Below are 25,404 nucleotides of genomic sequence, written 5' to 3'. Positions count from 1 at the left end.
CTCCAGTAGAACTAGAGCAGTGGTTCTCAACCAGAGGTACGTGTACCCCTGGGGGTACTCGGAGGTCTTCCAGGCGGTACATCAACTATTCTAGATATTTGCCTAGTTTTACAACAGGGTACATAAAAGCACTAGTGAAGTCAATACTAACTAAAATTTCATAAAGACAATGACTTGTTTATGCTCTATATACCATACACTGAAATGTAAGTACAATATTTGTATTCCAATTGATTTATTTTATAATTATATGATAAAAATGAGAAAGTAAGCAATTTTTCAGCAATAGTGTGCTGTGACACTTCTGTATTTTTGTATTCTGATTGTGTAAGCAAGTAGTTTTTAAGTGGGGTGAAACTTGGGGGCACGGAAGACAAATCAGACTCCTGAAAGGGGTACAGTAGCCTGGGATGGTTGAGAGCCACTGAGCTAGACAGCCTAAAAGAGAGGTGGTGCCATGATTTCATTTTGCCTCAGCTGCTGTTTCAAGGCTGGCACTGGGTGGAGTTGCTCTTTCTCTGTGCTTGCCTTTCCCTAGTGAACCTGGTGGCATTCTGCTTGCCTCTCTTCTCCATATGCAGAGTGCTACCAGATACTGCCACTTGTGCACTGCCCCTCATCTCCAATATATCTGCAGTGGCTACTAATACCAGTCTTCCCCTTTACTGTATCTCTTCTTTTTTACCAGGCCTGTCATTAATGAGTCCAAGGAGCTTACCAACAAACTTTCACCTAAGTTTTCAGCCATTCATTTAAACATGAAGCCATATGTTAGATATCTGAGACCTACCCTACTCTAGAATCACTTGTTGTATGTTGTTTACAACCTACTTTTACATGAAGGCATGGTGTAGGTAATTTACACCTACCTGTCATAAATGTTGTTTGAGATTGTGAATTTACCCCTTCAAAAATTTTGCCAGTCCTGGAAATTGTCCAAGAAAGGTACTCTCAGAGAGTAGCTCGAATTGGAAACTCAGACAATTACCTGGGTAATGTTGGTATGGGCTGAGAATGGTGATTCAGGCTTAATTCTGAATGTCCTTGCTTTTGACTGGTGTAGGTCACAGTCTTTATTTTAGGGCTGTCAATTAATCGCAGTTAACTCATGCGATTAATTCAAAAAAATTAATCGCAGTTTTAATCGCACTGTTAAACAGTAGAATTCCAATTGAAATTTATTAAATATTTTGGATGTTTTTCTACATTTTCACATATATTATATTCTGTGTTGTAATTGAAATCAAATTGTATAACTTTTATTACAAATATTTGCACTGTAAAAATGATAAACAAAAACAATAGTATTTTTCAATTCACCTCATACAAGTACTGAAGTGCAATTTCTTTGTTGTGAAAGTGCAATTCACAAATGTAGATTTTTTGTTTGTTTGTTACATACCTGCATTCAAAACGAAAACAATGTAAAACTTCAGCGCCTATAAGTCCACTCAGTCCTATTTCTTGTTCAGCAAATCGCGAAGACAAACAAGTTTGTTTGCATTTACAGAGATAATGCTGCCCTCTTCTTATTTACAATGTCACCAGAAAGTGAGAACAGGCATTTGCATGGCACTTTTGTAGCCGGCATTGTATTTACTTGCCAGATATGCTAAACATTCGTATGCCTCTTCGTGCTTCAGCCACCATTCCAGAGGACATGCTTCCATGCTGATGATGCTCGTTAAAAAAATAATGTTAATTAAATTTGTGACTGAACTCCTTGGGGGACAGAATTGTATATCTCCCGCTCTGTTTTACGTGCATTCTGCCATATATTTCATGTTATAGCAGTCTCGGATGATGACCCAGCACATGTTGTTCATTTTAAGGACACTTTCACTGCAGATCTGACAAAACACAAAGAAGGTACCGATGTGAGATTTCTAAAGATAGCTACAGCACTCAACCCAAGGTTTAAGAATCTGAAGTGCCTTCCAAAATCTGAGAGGGATGAGGTGTGGAGCATGCTTTCAGAAGTCTTAAAAGAGCAACACTCTGATGCAGAAACTACAGAACCCGAACCACCAAAAAAGAAAATCAACCTTCTGCTGGTGGCATCTGACTCAGATAATGAAAATGAGCATGCATTGGTCCGCATTGCTTTGGATAGTTATCGAGCAGAACCCATCATCAGCATGGACCATGTCCACTGGAATGGTGGTTGAAGCATGAAGGGACATATGAATCTTTAGTGCATCTGGCACGTAAATATCTTGCGATGCCAGCTACAACAGTGCCATCAGAACACCTGTTCTCACTTTCATTATCTCCTGCAAATGTAAACAAACTTGTTTATCTGAGTGATAGGTGGAACAAGAAGTAGGACTGAGTGGACTTGCAGGATCTAAAATTGTAAATTGTTTTATTTTTGGATTCAGGTTTTTTTGTACATAATTCTACATTTGCAAGTTCAACTTTCATGATAAAGAGATCGCATTACAGTATTTGTATTAGGTGAATTGAAAAATACCATTTCTTTTGTTTTTTTTACAGTGCAAATACTTGTAATAAAAATAAATATAAAGTGAGCACTGTACACTTTGTATTCTGTGTTGTAATTTAAATCAATATATTTGAAAATGTAGAAAACATCCAAAAATATTTAAATAAATGGTATTATATTATTGTTTAACAGTGCGATTAATCACAATTAATTTTTTTAATCGCTTGACAGCCCTAATTTATTTCAATATATTTGTGGATTTACAAAGGGTATTCAATTAAGAGTGGGAACCAGAATTTAGTCGTCTTAGAAGAGTGGGCCTCACTGTGAGCTTGCACAGTGGATGTATTAACCAGCAGCAGTTAACTATGATCAAGCAGTCTGTTTGTAACTTAACCAAGATCTCTGGACAGAACACTTCACAGCTGCAATCCTTCTCCCACTAGGCATGACTAATTAGGCCTACTTTCCCTAACATTTTCTCCATCTTCTGAGGATCTTCTATAGATAGTCATTTCTCCATAAATACTTTCATGTTGAAATATTTGCTCACATTGTATTTTCTTTCTGTATTTTTTTTTTTTTCAAATTCTGTGAATAAGAGTACTAAGCAGTAGACAGGGAGAACCATGGCTTTACTGATAATATTGTCAGCTTCTTCAGGCAATAACTGAACGGTGCAATTAATTTCTTTACTGCCATGAGCTAGATCAAGGGTTTCTTTTTCTTTGCTAGCCTTTCCAAGATGCGGGGTCAAGAAACGATATAACTGTTTTGCCCCTATTTCCGAATTACTTGTAAAACTGCACATTGCATTGCTTCACCAGTGAAAAATACAGTGTGTGGTTGGGGCAGTAAATTTAGTTATAATTAACTGGATTACAATAATGATGTCAACCACTCTTTTGAGGATAGAAAGGACTGTTAGTAACTCTAGTTCCTGTCTCCTACAGACAGACTGATTTAGAATTTACAGTGGATATCTACTTTGTTAGTAAAGTTCAGAGCAATGTGAATATGGTCAGAATCTAAAACTATCCAATTGGCAGTATTTCAAGAGAAGAGACTTTTGTATATTCACAGATAAAATAAAAGACTCTATTTTCTGACTTGGAGAATGTTTCTTTCTTAAGTTGTTCAAGACATATAATTAGAACTGTAATGTACTTTACTAAACTGTACAAGCGATTCTCTGTCACAGTAACACACTGTTTTACAAGGCATCAGTGATTACCATAAAATTTTCAACCTGTTACTGTAAATTCTTCTACAATTTAAAAATGTAAAAACCAAATGTTTTCCAGATCTGATCGTATGAACAAAATGGAAAGAAAATGTTAAAAAAAGACATTTAAAAAAATAAACTTGGACTTTTAATAAACACAAAAAGTATTAGTTGTCTATTGCAACATATGCAATAGACAACTAATACTCTCCCCGTTGTATAAAGAATGCTCTACTGTAGGTATAAAAATCCTGCATAATTGACAAACCAATGGTCTGAGGTACAGAACACTGAATTTTCAAAGGATAAAGTAGTCATTAATAAAAACAAATGCTACAATAAACTAGTAATTTGTTCCATTATATTACTTTGTGATTACAATAGCATCAATAATTTTCAGTTGAACTGCATCATATCCATGTAGATGAAAGTTTGATACTGATAAGATTGTTACAATGGAAAAACCTAAACATTTTGACATTGATATTTGTATAATGCACATTGATGTATGTTAGTTTATAAGTACTGTGTATTTTAGTTTTATTGAATAAAAGTTTGAAGCTTCATAAACTAGTCCACTTTACTTAGCATTACAGTAACGGATCTTGTATGTGAAAGATGAACTATACAAACATTTCCTGCCTTACTACTTCTTAAAAGCATGAGATTTATATAAAACGTATTATTTATATAAAACTTTTATTACATATATAATTTATATAGGCGCTCAGATATTACAATGCTAAACACTATAGCAAGCCTGTAAATAAAACAAATGATCAATCAACAAAACCTCTGAAATGTATATTTTTGTGTTATTTACATATGACTATTAGACGAGCTCTTCAGTATCAAGTGAAGAAAGTATTTGTGTCATTAAACAGTGCTGTGTGACAGCAGAGATTGACATTATATTTGTTGTACTTGGGAACCAAATGACCAAGCTCTAAAATATACTGTGACAGGATAGTTAGAAAGCACCCATATAAAGAGTGCAGTCCATCTTCCTGGCTCAGATAAAACATACAAAAGATGGCTCCAGGGGAGGACAAATATTTAACCTCCTCAAGAAAAAGAAATTTATCAAGTTGCCTTCCCCTTTGATTCTAAAACCTTGTCAGTCTGCAGTTAAATAGAAATACTTTTGATTCACCAACATCTAAGTTCCCTATTATGAATATCTGAGTGCCAATCTAAATATCTACAGTATGCTTTATTAGCCGTACTTTTATTTAGCACTCTTCATCTGTAGCTCTCAAAGTGCTACAGAAAGGAGGCCAAGTATCATCATCCCCATTTTACATGTGGCGAAACTGAGGCACAGAAATGAAGTGACTTGTTGGAGATCACAAAGCAGGTTAGTGGGAGAGATGGAAACAGAACCCAGACGCTTTGATGCATCCGAAGAAGTGAGGTTTTTACCCACGAAAGCTTATGCCCAAATAAATCTGTTAGTCTTTAAGGTGCCACCAGACTCCTTGTTGTTTTTGTAGATACAGACTAACACGGCTACCCCCTGATACTTGACGCCTAATGTAGTTCCCTGTCCACTGAAACATACTTTCTTCTCATTATTAATATAGATGAATTTGTAGAAAACTTTAATAGGCAGAAGACTGGGAACTGCTGAACTAAGTGAATGCATGCAAATAAAAGTACAGGAGAAATTTGTTAATTTGAATTTAACTAGCCTGGAAACCCCCCTACTTCCCCCAGTGATCCACTCCCTGCTTCTCAGCAAAGATTTAATAGGAGAGTGTTATAACAGTCAAATTACAAAACACGTCATTTACAGACAAAGTACATTTATGTTGTATTATTCTTACTTACTTACTAAGTTGCAAAATTCAGTAATTCACTATCAGTGTCCCAGTTAGTATAATTTAGTGAGGTCTATTGTATGAAAGAATATAATTTAGATAATGTTTCAGTCTCACAACTTCAATGTATAGCATATCCTGCATTAATACTACATGCATTGTACATGGAATTAAATTGCAGTACACTTTGAAATAAGATAAATATCACAGCTCTATGTCTTATCTTATTTATCTTATCTTCACACTGAGCAGAATTTTTTATTGAACTCTCCACCGTGACACCCAGGTCTTTTTTTCTCAGTGACTGTAGTTAATTTAGATGCCAAGCATATGTATGAGTTCATATAATTTCTTCTGCTGTGTATTAGCTTGAATTTGTCAACACGGAATCTTATCTGCCATTTTGCTGCCCATTAACCTACCTTTGATAGGAACTTTAGAAATACTTTAGAAAGTATTTAGAAAAACTTTAGAAAGTTTTCTCTAGTGTTCACTATCCTAAATAATTTTGTGTCATCTGCAAATATTTCACATTTTTCAGGTCATTAAACATATGTTAACTAAATCATCCTGGTCCTAGGATGTAGCCTTAGGTACTCAGATTCTTTAATAGGCTGTGAGGAATTGTGTCAAAGGCACTTTGGGAAAGTCCAGATAAAATTGTCAGCTGGTTCTCCATCTATTATTCTGTTGATGTAATCAAAGAATTCTATCACATTAGAGAGGCACAATCCTAAAATTAAAAATAATTACCCATCCATGTTCTGGTTTTCCAAAAAATTAATAGTACATTTTGAAAATGAAATCAGTTACTCACTGATTCTTTATTTTCTCTAGTTTGCTTCAACACTTGAGGCAGATATTTCCTTTTTTTTTTCTGCCTATCGCTTCTGTCGGTGTGCCGCCTTTGGCTATAATTAAATCCAAATAAGAAATGACTAGGACCGACTCTGGTTAGATTGTGAGATGTAAGGACAGGGCAACATCCTGCGCAACAGTCCACCTTTTCCACATTATCAGTATTAAAAAAACAACAACCGTACATGTGAGTGTGCAACTTGTGACACCTCTCCGGGGTGTGATTTGCAGAAGGTGGAGGCTCGGCGCTGTCTGAAAATCAGGCCCCTTTAAAGTGTCTCATGTTGGGCACCCAACCTGATTATGCACTTTACAAAAGTCAGGCCCTACAAAGTGCACGGACCCTGCCATTGAGGGGGCAGTTCCACGTGATGCCCCTGATGCGAGCTCACCGGTGACAGCAGCGACAGCTTCCCGCCGCCTCCCGGCCACTTGCCCCCCACGCTCCTAGCAGCAGCGGGCTGAGCTCCCTGCAGCGCGCTGCCCCAGCCCCAGGGCCATTCCCGGGCTGCGTTCCGCCGCGCCGCCCCCTCTCACTAGAGCAGCCCCGCCCCTGCGACTCGCGCTCCAGACGCGTCCCCACCCGGGCTCGCGCCTGCCCCAGTATCTGTCCGCACTCAACAATCTCTCGCTGCCGCTTGCTTGGACCGTTGGGCTTTAGCCCCGCCCCCCCACGCTGCCTTGAGGGAGCCGCCGCGCAGCCCTGCGCCCGCGGGTTGCGGACGGGGCTTGCCGGAAGGGTTCTCTTTCCGGTCCGCCGCAGCGGTTCTCTTCCGGTTCGGTATCCCCCATCATGGCGGCGGCCCCTGCGCCGAGCGGGCTCTGAGCTCCGCAGAGGCTCCTGGCGCCGCCTTCTCTCCCCGTCCCCTGCTGCCGGAGCTCGGCGGCTCGCGCCGGGTAGCGGGGAGCCGCCGCGGGGTCCCTGCGGCTGGTCGGGTCCCGGGGGGAGCCGGGGCCTCGCGCGCTTCCTGCCCAGGCTGCCGCCCCCATGGCGCCGGTACAGCTGGAGAGTAACCAGCTGGTCCCGGCCGGCGGCGGCTCGGCCCCGGCCCCCCCGGGCACCGCCACGGCGGCGGCCAGCCCCGGCTACCGGCTCAGCACCCTCATCGACTTCCTGCTGCACCGGACCTACGCGGAGCTGACGGTGCTGGCGGACCTGTGAGTGCCGCGCTCGGCGCCCCGTTCCCTGCCCCTGGGGAGGGTGCCGGGTGCCCAGAGCTGCCCCTGCCCGAAGCCTGCACCCCGGGGGAGCTAGACCTTGTGCGGCTTTGTACCTGCTCCCGGTTCATCCCATCCCTGCTAAATTGTGGGGCTCCGTCAAATGACCTAAAAGATGGAGAACAGAGAAAAAGCTTGAACGTAGTTTGTTTTGTTCGGAAAGCATTTACATTTGTCTCTAAATTAATTTTAATGACATTGGAACTTGCACGTTTTTTAATTAATTACATTAGTAATATGTTATACTATGAGAGATTCTTAAAGTTCTGACGTCTCACACTGAAGCGCTTTAAAATAAAAAATAGCTTGGATAATGAGAATAAGCTAGTCCATCTTTGTCTTGTTTGCTCCTCTTATTGGTTGCTGCAATGCTTGATGTGAAAACAAACAAGGAGTGAACTTAAATCTGAACAATTTGTTTAATTTAGCATCTAAACTACCTCTCATCTCTTAAATTATTCTGATTAACTTCACAGGGTAGTGTAGGGGGTATAGGGCAAGGAGTAATTTTTTGGGCCAATGGGAAAGTACCCGTAGGTCTGTGCAGAACAAGAACTACTGAATCTGATCATGTAAACTGTATTTCCATGGACTAGCTTACTCTCATGACGTGCCCAGCCACTTTAGAATTTCAGCAGGTTTTGGAGATGCACATTTGTGGGTGCACTGATATTTTATAAATCCTATCTACAGGTGATCTGTAAAGAAAACAATCTTGGTTCAGTGTCTAGTGTGTGTTAATTTGAGGTTTAGGATTTTCACAGTAAAATGCACTGAATGTAAGTGCTACTGACTTCTTGCATTCTCACATTCAGTTAGCTCTATGTATTAAAATATTTGCGTTAGGCACACTGTGTACTATAATATGATACCAAACATTGCAACTTCATGTAATTAATACAAAATAAAACTGTCAGGGTTAACACTGCTTGAAGAATATGTTGGACAATTGATCCACTATTGAATTATAGACTGTCCAGGATCTCAACCAAATGTGAATGTCCTAGATTTTCAATGCATGCCACATGTTCTGTGCATTTGGCTAGCAGAGGGGCTCCTTATCTCTATAAAATATCCTTATTTTTGTGTGATGATCTCCCTTGCTTACAATTAACTGTCCAACACAAAGTACTGATGTGTCCAGATCTGTGACCAAAAATGTAGCTTCCAAGTATAGAAAAAAGAACACTTTCTGCCCGTGAAGTTTACAATCTAAGCATGACAAGACACAATAGACTATTATAAATAGATGGGGGGAGTTCAGCAGAGAGAAATTAGTCAGCATGATAGACAGTGGTCTGTGCATACTAGTGTCTTAACCATTGCAAAGCTTTTTCTAGGCATCATGACAAAAAAGAGTTTTGAGGTGGATAATGAGATAGCTTTGTGGATATTTACGGGCAGCGCTTCCCAATCCACTTCCTATCATTTGGGCCAAAAGTTGTACTTGTCTACTAAGTCTACATGAAATGAGCTAGTTAGTCTTTGTCCTGTTTTCTGGAGGGTTATCAATGAGGTACAGTGATTGGGGGCCTTATAAGTACTTATGGATATCCATATTGGCTAGCTCAGCAGAGAGGCTAAGGTCTTCCATCTTTCAAGTTGATTCTTCTAATTCCAGTTTTAGGCAGGATGGTAGGGCAAATGGTGGATCTAATGCTGTTGCTGTCTATTTTGCACTTGTTGTATGTATAAATAGACAACTCTTATTTCTAGAGCTAGTAAACCAGCACCTTTTTTGAACAGTAAAACTTGTCAAATTTAGTTTCATGAATATGGAGAAATACTACGCAACTTCTTCAAACACACTTTCCAACGTGTGTGATGTATTCATGTTAGAGTAGTGCTAACTCTTAAATGTAATCATTACATAATGATAAGATCTCCTCACTGGATGCAAATGAATGTATAGCTAAAGATCTAAATGATTGAAATGTAATAATATAACATTAAATAATGCTTTTATGTTTTTAATAGACTACCAAGAAAGACTGACATGGAAAGGTGAGTCACAACAAGAGTGGGCTATTAATGCATGCTTAAATTTAACATTTAACATTGAGGTGAGTGTGGGATCATTGAAATAAAATATTTTTTCTTAATTCAAGACTTGCCTGAATAAAAGAACCTTTAAAAATGATTTCTTTATTGGATTGTCCTTGTTTTACTGTACAGAAGTAACATTTTTGTGACAGCAATAGCAATGTTAATTTGAAACTGCCTAGGATTGTTGGATTCTGTTGCTAATGTGCTTCTGAACAGTTCTTTCCCCAGCAAGAAGTGCAGTTCATCTTAGGGCATTGCCCTTTTGTGTGGGAAGTGATAGGACATTAAAACTTGGAGGATGGGAGTGCCTGACCTGATATTTAATCTAGTTGGAAAGAGAATAAGAACCTAAACAAATACAGATGTGTTGAGAAGGAATTTCTACCAATACAGGACTAGTAGCTGAAAAATGTACATAGAATAAAACCTCTTATTTGCCCCTCCTATATAATAGGAGATCCACATTTCCCTTAGACAACAGTGAAGAAAGCTTTGTTTTTTTGACTTGGGAACCTGTTTTCTAGACTTCAGAAATATATCCCTCTTTTTACTGAGCTCAGAGTACTTAATGTGCTTATTTTGGAGGTTTGAGTACGTCTATAGAACCTGCCAGAAAATGTAATGTTGGCTTCTGTGCTATCTGTGTTACTCTTTCTTATTGATCTAGTTTAGTTTAAAGATATACGCAGATCACACAATCCCAATAATTCTAATGACAATTATATGTAAAATGCTATGTATCGAGTCAAGCATGTACTTTGCATAATATGGCATAGCTTGCAATTGTCCAAAATTATTTGTTAACAGGGTTTAATCCAGTGGTGAGCAAACTTTTTGGCCTGAGGGCCGCATATGGGTATGGAAATTGTATGGCGGACCTTGAATGCCCAGTGGGGGAGGGGGACTCTATGGGGTGTACCATGGGGGGGGCTCTATAAGGGATGTTACCGAGGTGGAGAGAGGGGGGACTCATGGGGTGTGGTGCGGCGGGGTGGGGGGCTCTATGGGGCAGTACCGGTAACTCCTAGGGGCCCTGCCGGCAGTGACCCCAAGGTGGCCGTACCCGGCACCGCCACGGGTGGAGGCATCCTAGCTGAGATGGGTGCGGCCCCTAGGCGTTTTGGAGGTTCTTGAGGGTGAGGCTGTAGGAGGCGAGGAGGGGATTGGGCATGCTGCTGCGTAGGGGCGGGGTTCTGATCCCAGAAACAGCGTGGTGAAGTCGTGCCTGTGCAGTGTGGTTCTGTGTGCCAGAAGATGGTGCTCATCAAGGGAATTGTGAGTGGGGGGCTGGGGAGCGCTGGGTGGAGTGGGGCAAGCCCCTGCCCCTTCTCCCCGGCAGGAGTTCATGGGCTGGATCTAAACGTCTGACAGGCCAAAAGTGGCCCACGGGCCAGAGTTTGCCCACCCCTGGTTTAATCTTTTCCACTACCAGATCCTGGTTTGGGGGAATCAAAAATTGGGATGTTTTCTTGAGACGACTTTTCTCCTCTTCTCTTGAAGAGATGCTGCATGCCCAATATTCCCTCCTCCTCTCATTTTTAATGTTCCATGTTTCTTACAATTGTTACTCCATTTGCTACAGGCAGTGGCATTCAACCTGTATCTTTAGTCCCTGTGGCTGTTCAGTGGGGGTGGAGTGGCATACATGGTGGTTGTGGCATTTGTGAATTTAATGGGAACTTGCTTTGTGAGGCTCACGCAGTCAAGCTGGTCAATGGACTGAATCAGCTTGGATCTCTTTCACTAGGTGGGAGAGGGGTAGGAGAAAGGAAAGACAATGTTGAATGGTTACATAGAGGCACAAGCAATCTGTGGTGTCTGAAATAGAATTGTGATATTTGGATCAGTATGTTGTAAGCTACAGTGTGATATTAGGATGTGTTGTTGTCTGACGCCATTTGGTGAAATGGTTCTCTAGCTCTTTAAGGTTGCCTACAATTGCTGTAAGGGATGTTGCTTAATTAATCAACTTACTTTGTTGCTCCTGCATATGAGAGCTACCATAGCAGCAGTAATGATGCAGAGAAATTTAATAGCATCAGACTCCTGAACCACCTCTTAAAGCTTGCAGGATGCTGTCTTGGTGACAGGCAGTATACGCCCATCAGTGATGGAGGTGTGATACCTGGCAGTTTTAAACTTAACATGGATTTTAATTAGAGCTTAAGTCCCTTACTAGGGTATTCTTCTTGAGGACCTCTCGATAAGCAAAGCATGTAGGAAATTATGGATCCTGTTATTTTAGGATCTTTTTGAAAGATATGCAATTTTATTATATACAAAGGACACCACTAATATTAGATTCTAACTGCTCCGCATAGATAAGAGTAAATTACTTTCAGTATTACATGCAATAATACAAAATAGCAGTTGGACAGGAAACTACCTTGATAATATGGTGCAGTGGTACTGAGAACTCATTTGTAACGCGGGGAGGGGGAAACGATGGGTTTGGCTTTTGATAACAGGTAACTTGTGCATTCTCACTGTTCATAATTCCTGTTTCCTTCCTTGCTCTCTAGTGACATATAAAGTAGTGTATATTTTCGATCTAAGTGGATTAATGACTGTTCTATCATACGTATTTTTAAATGGAACTTGCATTACATCAACTCTGAAGGGTCCTGCTTTCCAATGTAAACAAATAGGAGTTGAATTCTCATTTCTGCTTTACATCAGCAAAGAGCTCCTGCTGGGAAGTATTAAAAGAAAACTCTTGTTCAGATACTTTGAATAGCTATATAAACTTTCAGTTTTCCAAAATAATCTCTCAGTATTTTTAGTCAGTGAATGAGGTGTTGTGTCTCAACAACAGTAGATGTCATTTTAATTTGCAATAAGCAAACTTATGAAGTTGTTTTAAGGTAAGGTTTTAGTAATTAAAAATAAATATTAAGTTACAGTAATAGCTCTGAAACATTGATTGACTTTTCCTTCTAATGACAAGACCTTTATTTACTCCTACTTCACTCTTTATCTACTTTCTGGACCTTTTTTTTTATACTTGCTAAATATCCATTAATACAGAGGAGCAGGCTTTTTAGTGATCTCTTGTGTAGTAATCAGAAAATCTGTTATACTCTTATTTATATTTACGTATTTTATACAGGCTTTACACTAGCTTTTTGAAGTGCCATCTTTATCAAACAATATGTCTTTTAATACAACCAAATGCAAGCTCATACATCAAAGAACAAAGAGTGTAGGTCACATTTATATGATGGGGGACTATATCCTGGAATGCAGTGGCTCTGTAAAAGGCTTTTAAGAATAGTGATGGATAACCAGTTGAATTTGAGCTCACTGTTCAATGCTCTAGCTAATGGGATCTGTGATAAACTGGGGACTATCTACTACTACTAGTAGTAATAGTAGCAGGAGGGTGGTATTACTTATGTATAGGACATTAGTGAGACCATTATTAGAATACGATGTCCTGTTCTGGTGCTAATGCTTCAAAGAGTATGTCGGAGAAGGTTCAGAAAAGAGCTACAAAAAGGATTTGCATTCTGGAAAATAACACTATAGTATGATTTAAGGGGCTCAACCTTCTCTAGCATAGACTAAATTGATTATGAGGTGTCTAGATCATGGCTAGAAATACCTACATGAGCCAGAGATTTCTGATAATAGACGACTCTTTAATCTACTAGGAAGGTACAATGAGAACCTGTGGTTGGAAACTGAAGCTAGAAAATTTCAGATTAAAAACAAGATGCAAATTTTTAAATGTAACTGTTAGAACAACTTGCCTACGGATGTGGTGGCTTCTCCATCACTTGAAGTCTTACAAGACAGGATATATTTCTAAAACATATGCTTTAGTACCAACAGAATTTTTTGGCTTGATGCAGAAATTATTGGATGAGGTTCTGTGTCCTGTGTTTTGCAGGAGGCCAGACTAGGTTATCATAATGGTCCCTTCTGACCTTAATTTATGTATCTTTATTGACTACAAATAATATTTTTTTTTTTTGTAAATTGCTTAATGTAGCTTAAACCTTGTTCTTGCAGCAGCATTTACAGCAAAAAATTGTGTAAATTCAAAGTAACTCCTTGGAAGTCAATAGGTTCTGACCAAATTATTAGAGATCAGAAGCTTCCCATACTGTAGATGGTGTCTCAGAGATTGGAATGAAAGTGTGAATTGAGATCCAAGCATGACTCTCTGTCTTTCTTATCTGGTATAGACAGGCTTCTGCTGTGGTGACGAGTACACATGGGGCTGTGGATATAGGCTGTGGCATTCAACCAGTAGCAAATAGAGTAATTGTTAAAAATGGTCGTGGGAGGAGGGAGGAAGACTGGATATGTAGCATTTCTGCAAGTAAAGAGGAAAAAAACAAGTGTCTCAGGAAGACATCCTGAATTTTCACTCCTTCAGCACCACGCCCTAATGTAAGAAAAAATTAAAGCATGTTGGGGGAAAAAAATTGTACAACTGAAATTGATGCTACATTATGCAAAGTATTAACTTTACTTGATGCATGGCATTTTCTATGTAATTGTTTTTAGCAAACTGCACTGCAGCTGAACTGCATCTTTGTGAGATGTTTCAGTACTGACTTACTCTTTTTTTTTTTTTAACAGAAAAATAGAAATAGTGCAATTTGCAAGCCGCACACGTCAACTGTTTGTTCGATTATTAGCCTTAGTAAAATGGGCTAACAATGCTGGGAAAGTGGAAAAATGTGCGGTAAGTTAGCAACTTAACTTGGTGTAAAATGACCTAGTACTTGTCGGTGGGCTTTTTAGTACCCTCTGAATAGATTCTAAAATGCTCACATTAAAAAAGCCAGATTCCATATGCTGATGTACATGAAATTATACATTATTAAATTATATGCTGTTCTCATTCTGTTCAATAATTGTAAGGTATAATTTGTATAGTAGTAATGCGTCACTTCTTCTCTTTTTAAGAGACGGTTAAACTGTTGCAGTAAACCCTAAAAACTCATGAATAGGGAAAGCAAAAGGCATGACTGCATATGGTCTTCAATATTATTTTATCAGGAGTGAGAACATTTGGAGGTTAGGAGATGGGGGGAGGGGCGGGGAGGGCAGGGGCATTGATCTCAGCATTAGTTCTTATTGTTACACTAGCTTGCCTTATATAGGCACTGTGAGATAGTCAAGTCCTGCTCTTGGATAAATAAGTTCAAAGTCCAGGATGTTGCAAAAAGTCAGTTTATTGGCAGAATATAAATAAGGATGGTGGTAATCCAGTAACAGTCCGCAAATGAACTGCCGCAAATGAACTGCCACAAATATACCAGAGTATATAGGAGTGGAAACCTCTGCTGTGGAGTACGAACTGAAACCAAATGATTCTCCTTAACATTCCATCCAAAATACTAGACACACAAGGTGGATGAGAGATTTTTTATGGGACCAATGAGTACATTTCCCAGACCTGAAGAAGAGCTCTGTGTAAGCTCAAAAGCTTGTCTCTCTCACCAATGGAAGTTGGTTCAAGAAAAGATATTACCTCACCCACCTTGTCTCTAAAATATCCAGGGACTGTACAGCAACACTGCCTCCAAAATACTCTTATTCTTATAATTCTGGTGGTGGATATCCCACAGATGAAGCATTTGTGAAATTACTTAAAAAAATAAATAAAAAACCCCAAGGTCTCATTCACATTTTTCCACATGCTCTGTGAAGAGAAGTAAAGAGAGCTGCCACCCACTAATGGAAGCTCTGTTCTCAGGGAATTTTAAATTGTCGTGCAAAGGCAGGGAGCTAGGACTGTTCCTACTAAGCTCCCTGAACTTGTCTTCCTTCCCCAGGAGTTTCTTAAATTCAGACTTGACCCTCCCTGTAGTAGAAGTGAAATGAGGTACTTCCTTTTTATTAAAAAGTGGGAATCTGGTATTTTTATCTATAAATGGTTTGGTGATGGGAGAAATAAAATGTATAAATGTCCTTGAGTAAGTATTTATGTAAGAAACTACCAAAATATTCCTTCCACCTCACCCTAAAGATAGGCTTTCTTGAATTGTGTGGGATGGAGGGGGAGAGAAAGGGGAAGTATTATTTAGAGATACTTTGGGCAAGGGATTGACTTCAGCAGTCAATTTTTTTTTTCTCTTTTATAGATGATATCAAGTTTTCTAGATCAACAAGCTATCCTATTTGTGGACACTGCTGATCGTCTAGCATCACTAGCTAGAGATGCTTTGGTTCATGCTCGCCTGCCCAGTTTTGCTATCCCATATGCTATTGATGTGTTGACAACTGGGTCATATCCACGTCTCCCAACATGTATAAGGGTAAATGTCTTTACAGTATAGCTGAAAAAGATCCCTCCTAAGATATCTTATCAGGTAACAAACACAAATTAGTGAAACTAACAGTGTCAAACATCTTTCTCCTCCTGTAATTACTGCAGATCAAGTACATATTTCTCTTTAAAGTGCATGCTAATACAGAACCAATTACAAAATGTGCAAAATTCTAACTTGTTTATATTTAGAATATTTCTTATCAGTAAGCTAACTTTTCCCTATCAGGGTTGCTAGACTACATCTGCTCTAGGGCCAACATAACAAACCTTTTTCCTTTTTTATTAGTCATTTATTGGTATTTGTACACACTAAACTAAAACCCCAGAAAAATATACAACTAACCTAAAATGAGATTGAAATCGCTGCTCACACTGTGTCTGGTTGTAGCTATGATCCTCGTAATACATGCTATTATAGTATCCCTCCAGAATTAAACAGCTGCCTTTTTTGTATCTAGAGATTCATGGAAACACGTTCAGCTATCTTTAATACTGCTTTGTAATTTCCTTGCTTAGCTTGCATTCTGGTTAAGCAAGCTTTTCCAAAGTCATGTAAAATCGTCGAACTCTAGATTATTTTTCTTATAAATATAAAAATCTGGCTATCAACCTTAACTTTTGTAGCAATATCATTTAAGAATACTAAGGCAATTTGATGTACAAGGTCTGGAATAGTCTGAAGTGAGCTGAGTTTAGTGATTTCTTCCTAAATATAAGGTGGTCTGTCTAGGGCACAATCCAGTTCACTGGAAGGCAAATTCAAGAGACTATAGAATGCATATTTTAAAACTGCCTGCTTAAATATAAATACTGCATCCTATTCTACTTTCAGACTTCTAGTGTTAGTCTTCTGTATCATTTATGAAAGTTAATTTATTTAGTAGTGGTTTTCTTCAGTCTGAGAGATATAGACATGTTGATATTTACTTTAACAGGATAAAATAATTCCTCCTGATCCAATAACAAAAAATGAAAAGCAAACCACACTTCATCAGCTAAACCAGATTCTTCGACATCGACTAGTGACTACAGATCTTCCTCCACAGTTGGCGAATCTTACAGTTGGTAAGGACCTGAAGTTACTTTTAAAGACTCGATTGTTTCAGGCTATTTAAAATAGTGATTTTAGACTTTTAACTAAAACATGACTGGGAAAAAGTTTCTAAGCGTCTAAAAAGATTGAAACCCTGCCCCTATATGACATTAGTGTACATACTTCCCACAGCCTAAAAGAACTGGGAGTTGTATAATCTTATTTAAACCCACCGTAAAATCTCCAAAAAACCTTACTCTGACAACAGAAGAAAAGGTTGCTCTTCTGTTCTGACTGTAGCATTGGTCTTCATGAGCCATTGTTTCTTATATTTCTGCACACAGTTTCGACTGCTCAGGGGACTGCTCCTACTCCATGTCCTCCCCTACTGATGTTTGGCAGACAAGATGGCCTCCCCTTTCTGTTTCTCCCCACCCTCATTTCCTGTGGCTCATCTTCCCATTGGTGTTAGCTAATAACCCGATTTTTAGAAACTAGGGTTTTGCATATAAAATTGTCCATTAGTGCATGTAATGGCAAATATGAAGTCATTGAAACTTCAATAGTGGATCCATTTTTCTCTAGGCAGGGTAACTGACTTTGGGCTTTTAATCTTTGAATTTTCCGGATTTGTCAGTTATTCTGTCTAAATGTGTAGTATTGGGTAAAAATGTCAAAAGTACTTAAGTGACTGTTACTTTTGAAAATTTTACCCATTGTGGTCTTTGTAAAAGAATGGTAAGTTTTATATAATCATATGGCATACTTAGTCACATAATTGCAGTGGCCCTTGAGTGGAAGGATTGTCCAGTGGCTATGGTGCTAACCTGAGATGTGGGTTCAATTCCCTGTTCCTTCATGGGCTTACTTTGGACCTTGGACAAGTCAGTCTTCTGTGCCTTGTTTCCCTATCTAAAGGAGAGATAATACTGCTCACAAGGCTGCTCTTGGGATAAATATCTAAGATAGTAGATGGTCTAAATAGCCTTGCTTATGTGTGTATCAGAATCTCTCACACCTGAGGATGGAACTATAAAAGTTCAAACTTGGTATAGGTAGCCTTCATCAAGGTGCCTTGTTCACAAATTTGTAAATGCTTGAACTGTCACTTGAGTGCACGCACAAGGCACTTTGAACATTTGTGTGCATCAAAGAATAAAAAGATGAGGCTAGACATTTCAGGCTTGGTATACAGTGAAAGGTTATATTGGCATAGCTATGTCAGTCAGGGTGTGAAAAAACCACACCACTGACTGGTCGGAACAACTATGTTACTCGGGGAAGTGGTATTCCTGCACTGACAGGAAAAACTTCTTCTGTCAGTGTAGGCTGCATCTACAGTAGAGGGCTGTGCTGGTATAATCTCTTTAAGTGCAGATGCACTCTTAGTGATTGGTGAAGTAGGTTCATTAGCCTTTCATCTCTGGAAATGTTAAACTACCAGTTAAATATTTTTTCATGTGATTCAGTGTCTGCAAGCTGCTCAGGAGATAATCTATACTGAACTGGCAGATGTGTTAGAAGTCCTGACTAAAGTAATACTGTTTAAGGAAATTTACATGGGATGTGCCCACACTGTGCTGGCTGGTATTTCCTCTTTCACAAACATTAATAGTTGACTAAATTTTTGTAGAAATGCATGTAGCAGACTAGGGATCATAGAAGATTAATTTTGTTTTATACTGGAAGCCCTCTTGCACTCTAAAGCCTGTTTAGCATGCTGAGCATTAAAAAAAGAAGTTCATGATTTCTCCTAGCTAATGGCCGTGTGAAATTTCGAGTTGAGGGGGAGTTTGAAGCTACCTTGACAGTGATGGGAGATGACCCTGATGTTCCATGGCGCCTCCTCAAACTGGAAATTCTGGTTGAGGACAAAGAGACTGGAGGTAACATCAGAAGTCTTTTATTTTTATGTTCTTAATATTGATCTGGGGTTCTGCTCTCAAAATGGTAATGTTTTATTAATCAGCATTAAAACTAATCGTACAGCCTATATTTGCACGCCACCAACTTGATATGGATAAATCATACCTAATGTCCTGTTTTTCACCACCTTGCTCTGTGTACTTTGTACCTTTAGGGGTACAGTCTCAATGGCATTTCTCCAAATATACTGAGAGATCTGTTACTTTTTAGTAGAACCCAAGTTGCTAAATACCTTTTAACCTTTTGGAAGCTATTCAGTGTGGTAGTCCTTTTTCTTAAAATGATTTGATGTCTAGATCTCTAATGTGAACTATTTTTAATTCATGGAAGATGGTCGAGCTTTGGTTCATAGTATGCAGATCAGCTTCATTCATCAGTTGGTCCAGTCTCGACTCTTTGCTGATGAGAAACCGCTTCAGGACATGTACAGCTGCCTACGTATCCTTCCAAAGATTGCTTTTTAATAGAATGACATAATAGCCTCACACTCTAGTGGTTAGAGCTTAAAAGAGAACATAAATGCTGTTAAGCTCAAGGATAATGCCCATTAGCGTAGTGGAAATGGCCTTTGAGGTTATTCTCATGGTCCAGCAGGAAAGATTCATTGCAAGAAGCAGTATCCAATACTTACCTGGATTGCATCATTCACTTGATTGTTCAAGTCACCTGGAAGCAAACCGGATGGGTAGCTTTGTGTACTAAACTGTTTACCCCTACAACACTTGGGTAGCTGCATGTGGCAAATGATATAGAATAAAATGCTGACTTTCAAGGTGCAGTAGCCAACAATCTTTATTGACTAATAGAATGGCAGTGTTTGTAGACTTTTGTTGCACCTGTGGGCAGTCAAGTGGAAAATAATTTATGCACAAGTCATTAAATTGACTTCGTGCACAGAAGGGATCAATTAATATTTGGGTAATGTGAAATACTTTTCAATGAAACAAGTGATTCTATGCAAAAATAAAAACATTCTTAAGATAAGCTTGTAGTGTAACAGAATGTTTTTTTTTTTTTTTTTTTTTCCCCTACCAACTTCATTATGAACTGCATTTCTTGTAATATTCTCCTTTCACCAAAAGGCAGTCTGATTTCAAATATCTGAAGCAGTTAGAAAAGAGTACCCTAGAAGTTTAAGACAGGATGCTGTGCAAGAAGTTAGATAAAGACAGCTTTGAAAAATACTTGACACTGTACAAAATAAACTACCATCAAGTATTTATCTGTTTTGGGGAAGCAATGGGTATGTCTAAAGGACCATAGAAAAGATTTATGATGTTCTGTTGTCTTACTGTGAATCGGTATAGCATACAGAAGCTGTTTGTATTTGCTTAACTCCATTCCTTAGACTCTTTCTGCTTATCGCTTCAACTAGAAGTTTTGCATTCACAAACACTAATGCTGATTCGGGAACGTTGGGGTGACCTTGTGCAAGTGGAACGATATCATGCAGGGAAGTGTCTCTCACTCTCCGTTTGGAAGTAAGTTCAATAATTTCCAAGGACTTATTTATGCTGACAGACATGCAAGAAGACTCTTAAATGTTGGTGTATTTGTAATTAATAAACTTAGGCCAGAATTTTCAAACCTGAATTTTGAAAGCTAGGTCTCCTCAACTACCATATTTAATCACCTAAATATGTGGTCTGAATTTCAGAAATGCTGAGCACCTTCACATCATGTTGACTTAGGTGGGGATGGTGGGTGGTGAGTACCTCAGAAAATTGAACCACGTTTATTTAGGTGCCATATATTAGCTAGCATAACTGTTGATGCTGTTTTGATTCATATATCTAAAATGCTTTGATCTGACATTTTGTTTGATATCCTGCAAATAGTGAGCCTCGTAAATTAATTATGTGCTCCAGTTTAAATATTTCATTTTGCCACTGTATTTTTCTAATCACTATTAATGTAGCACAAATGGCTTAATGTTTTCTGTGCGGTGCTTTCGCAATCAGATATTGACTACTGAAGAAACGTCTTCCTACTCACTATGATTACACTAGCTGTAATATCACCACATGGCTTGGAGTGCTTCAGCAAGAATAACTTTTAGACTATTGTTTTAAAATATAAAGTTATTTAATACTTCATTTTTTTATTTTAAGCCAACAGGTGGTTGGGAGAAAAACCGGGACTGCATCTCTTCACAAGGTCACGATTAAAATTGATGAGAGTGATGTCTCAAAACCCTTACAAATTTCCCATGAACCTCCCCTGCCAGCTTGTGACTCCAAATTAATGGAAAGAGCCATGAAGGTAAGGCTCTCCAGCTGCAGCAGACATTTAGTTTTCTAAATCAAGCATTTATAATTACATTGAGTTGATACATAGTCTCACTATCAGATTTTATTTGAAGAGTTCAGACTCTAGTTCAGCATCAAATTCTGTTGTTTTAGGTTAGGTGCCATTTCTCTTGTGACCTCCACAAATTGCTGATCTAGAGGATATTTCAAAGATAACTATAAAATTTCTGAATGCCTCACTTACTGCATCACAAAGGGGTGGTGGGAAACTATGGCAAAGAGTTTAAAAAGTATCTAGTGATTTTGGGTGGCCAGCTTGAGACATCTTGAAAGGCCTAATTTTCAGGAGTTCCCACATACTCGCCCTCTGAAAATAGGCCTCTTCAGAGTGTCTGAAGTTGGCCACCCAAAACTACTAGTCATGTTTGAAAACTTTGGCCTATAGGTATAAGTATAATACTAAAAGATTAATATATATTCAATTTGTAGAAATGTAAAACTTAATTCTGCATGGTAACTGTAGATAATCTCACTGGTCTGTTTTATTGAATCTTTAATCTACTAATGCCCCAATCTTAAACTAAGAAAATATGTGGGGATAGTCAGTGTGATTTGAAATAAAGAACTATAACCTCCATTCCTATTTGGGTGCGATTTTTATTTTGGTAACTTCCATTGACATGATACTAGTTAAGTTTGGCAAAACAAACCTCTATTGCCCTGAATTTTTAAATAATTAAGTCTCTTGTAATTTCCTTGTCAAGTCAGATTGTGACATGCTGATACCAGTACTTACCATAAAAAGTAAGCAATAGAAATAGTTAACTAAGGTTAATTATATGATTCTCCATCATGAACTTTCTTACAGTGGGAAATCTTTACAGCACAAAACAAACCTTAACTCTGCCCCTCTAGTAACACTAGAAGTAACACTAGCCCCTGATCTTCCATTCTTTGTTCTCTTCATACCTAAGACTTGATCCTGTCAACCCTTTCATTGTAAGGATGAAGGACTCTGCACCCCCCAGCGTTTTAAGAAGCTTGGACAATATTACAATAGTTGGCTGATAGCCACTGATATAGTAACGGTACCATGACCTTCCTCCCACTTTCCGGCTTACTTCATAACAGATGTAAGGCGTTTACAGTGAAATTATACAGGCCCCAAGTCAGAAAAGCACATGCTTAACTTTCAACATGTGTGTAAGTCCCACTGACGTCAGTGGGACTCAAGCATGTGTTTGAGCACCCTTCCTAAAGCAGGACTGCAGTTTGTAGAGGTATGTGTGGAGCCATTCTCAGTGTATGACTCATCACACATTGGCTCACTTCATCTCACTGTTATAACTCGGTGATCTGAGCCTAGAGAACTTGTATGCATAGTTGCACACTCCCTCTGTATTTACTGTTAATTGCATAATAATCACATTGGGTAGATTGACAGTAGGACATCATAGTAATAAGGGCCTAAACAAAAATAAATAAATAAAAATAGATGACTCTATGGAGTCTTAATGGAGAACGATGACTTGAAGTAAGCTGTTTGTCTAAGCAGGCTATTGTACAATATTTGTTGTGGTTTTTGTATGGTTATAGAAGAAACTGGAGTCATCCAATATGTGATTATGAGGAAGGAGTTCCACTGCTATTGGTCACTGAGTTGAAACCCTTTGTTATGGATGGGTAAGATTTGTTTCTGAGAGCTTGTCTTACATGCTATAGTATTAGCAAAAGTGTGAATTTAAACTACTATGGTTATATTGATGTAACCCTGAGTGTAGACACTTTTATTCTCGTATAAAGAGGGCATTTTTCAGGTTTAGCTTCTGTCTCTTTGGAAATGGTTTAAGCTAAGCCAAAAAAAGCCACTCTTACTCCGAAATAAAGTGTTTCCACATGGGCAGTTATACCAGTATAACTTGTGAATCTTTTCTCTGCAGACAAGCCGTAAGTTCTTCTAGTTGTCTCTCCCCCAATTATCCTTCCAGTGTTAAGTTGCTGCACTAGGGGCAGAGCTAAGGTTATTTTGATGTTGTCCAGACATTTCAATTGTGCGTACAAATTTATGGTATATTAAGGTTCACTGAGAATTGTATAGTGAACCAATCTAAAATGTTCACTTGTAAAGTTAGGAAGTCTTATTCAAATGTATTGCATGTTCCTCTCATAGTACCTTGATTTTATTTTAAACTGGCTCTTTTAATTTTGTTTCTACAGATTGACCACTTATCAATAGAAAAACTCTTAATAGACAGCGTGCATGCGAGATCTCATCAGAAACTTCAGGAGCTGAAAGCCATCCTTAAGAGCTACAATGTTAATGACAATTGTATGTGTGTTTGTTATGACTTTTACATTTAATCTTATTTCTTTTATTGTGCATGTAAATGGTTTTGTCATCTTTGTCCCCCTCACTTCTCAGTTCCTTGTTTCTCTGTGCTTCTTGCAGCTTAATGACAAGTTTAAAAAAAAGTAAAATGTATTCACAAGCTGCAAGCTATGGTTTCAAGTCATCATACATTGATAACTGCTTTGGAAAGTTTACGTACTTAATGTGTTCCCAGCAGATAATATCTAATTTTACATATAGTACAGAAACTAAAGTTTGTAGTGCATTATGTTTTGGCTGGGGGGGCTGAAGTCTTCTGAAACTTGTTATAGTCAAAAAGAAATACAAGTCCTTTCACTGACTTCAGTAGCCTTTGGATTGAGTACTTAGGCCTGATCCAACTCCTATTGAAACTGATAGTAGTTGGATAGGGTCTTCAGTGTTCTTGGTGCTTTCTGTTATTAGTAGGTGTTAGGGATTTGACCATTCTCCTTTAACTATAAATTGCTTTTCTGGCTGCTATTCCAACATTAACCTTGTTTCAACATAGAGGCCTTTATCTTGTAACTCCTTACTTGCATGAGAAATGTGGTAATGTGCAAATAGTCCTGCTGAATTTGATGGGACTACTTACAAGTGAGGATTACTGATGTGCATATGGATTGGCAGGATTAAGACCCTAGTTTTGGTTCACTGTGATGGGCCATTGTTTAGTTAAGTGGATCAGAATGTCATGTGCAATGTAGTAATTTTAATTTTTATTTAGCATTCATTGAGACGGCTCTTCCAACTCTTGTTGTTCCAATTTTGGAGCCATGTGGTCGATCAGAATGTCTTCACATTTTTGTAGATCTTCATTCTGGAATGTTCCAACTAATGCTTTATGGAATCGGTAAGTAGGTGAAATAGGCCATACTTAATACTTTAGAAAGGCTCTAATCTTGCTTCCTTTATGTGAGTGATTCCACTGACTCCATGGAACTGTGTAGATGAATAAGGCTTACATGAGTGAATGTTGCAGTCTTGGTCTAAAATTAGGTTTATAAATTTACAAATCCTTAATGTGACTGGATTTGCAATTAATTTAAGATATTCTGAATACTTTATTGTAGAAGGATTAACACTAAATAGTTAGGCTTTGTTTAACTAGCATGTTTTGTATGATTCATCATGATTGAGTGGTGCTTTTATTGGATGGAGTGATTTAATGCACCTTTTATTTAGAGCTCTATGTGAACACCTGGTGTGATCAGACAGGTTTTAAGATTCTGCTCCTGTATGTGTGTATTCAGCACAGTATGCCCAACAGGTTTGGTGACCTAAGTTTCAAATTGTATGAGAAAATAGATGAGTTTTTCTGAACAGTATAACAATTTTTTTGTGCTGGGGTAGTATTTCAAAAGAGTTATTGCTCACTTTTAAGTATATACACAAAAATGTGGGTATGTGTATCAAATTAGACAGAAATACAAGAAGTTGTTTCTTACTCAGAGGTCCGAATTTCACTATTTACGAAGTAGATGTTAGACTTTTTGCTTACTTAAATAATTACATTTTTATAGACCAGTTGACACTGGATGACATAGAGAAGTCGGTCAATGATGACATGAAACGCATTATCCCTTGGCTTCAACAGCTCAAGTAAGTGATCTTGGAATTATTCATTTGACTTACATATTATGAATTTTAACATACAAGAATAAGTTCCTTAGCATTGTGGGAGACATATCCTTTCCCTATCCCAAGTAAGTTAGGGTGCTGGTTATCTCCTCTTCCCTCTGCTGGAGTAGACTCCATAGCCCTTTCCTAGCCTGCCTTTATCCCACTGTCTGAAAATCTCTTCCCGTGTGTTTGCACAGGGAGCTCCTTTGTAGTCAGGGCCGGCTCCAGGCACCAGGCACTCAAGCACGTGCTTGGGGCGGCACCTGGTAAGGGGCGGCGGGAGGAGCGCGGCTCGGCATTCCG

The 25,404-nt window shown here is 38.6% G+C and overlaps 1 protein-coding gene across 1 annotated transcript in view; it reads left to right on the top strand.

Annotated features, from left to right (window-relative positions):
• The first annotated feature begins 7,141 nt into the window (after positions 1–7,141).
• LOC113406341 (mediator of RNA polymerase II transcription subunit 14-like) overlaps positions 7,142–25,404 on the top strand; it is a 56,845-nt gene continuing 38,582 nt past the window's right edge. The window contains exons 1-12 of the mRNA XM_026650658.1: positions 7,142–7,507; positions 9,545–9,571; positions 14,204–14,309; positions 15,715–15,888; positions 16,838–16,967; positions 18,693–18,821; positions 19,192–19,299; positions 20,210–20,342; positions 20,973–21,123; positions 23,328–23,439; positions 24,206–24,331; positions 25,002–25,080. Of these exons, the coding sequence (XP_026506443.1) occupies positions 7,338–7,507; positions 9,545–9,571; positions 14,204–14,309; positions 15,715–15,888; positions 16,838–16,967; positions 18,693–18,821; positions 19,192–19,299; positions 20,210–20,342; positions 20,973–21,123; positions 23,328–23,439; positions 24,206–24,331; positions 25,002–25,080 (1,445 nt within the window). The 5' untranslated portion in view covers positions 7,142–7,337. The remainder of the gene's footprint in view (positions 7,508–9,544; positions 9,572–14,203; positions 14,310–15,714; positions 15,889–16,837; positions 16,968–18,692; positions 18,822–19,191; positions 19,300–20,209; positions 20,343–20,972; positions 21,124–23,327; positions 23,440–24,205; positions 24,332–25,001; positions 25,081–25,404) is intronic.

Source organism: Terrapene carolina, unplaced genomic scaffold, assembly GCF_002925995.2.
Source record: "Terrapene carolina triunguis isolate 2854851 unplaced genomic scaffold, T_m_triunguis-2.0 Scaffold26, whole genome shotgun sequence".
In the NCBI taxonomy this organism is placed as follows: domain Eukaryota; kingdom Metazoa; phylum Chordata; order Testudines; family Emydidae; genus Terrapene; species Terrapene triunguis.
This window is presented reverse-complemented; position numbering and strand designations above follow the sequence as displayed.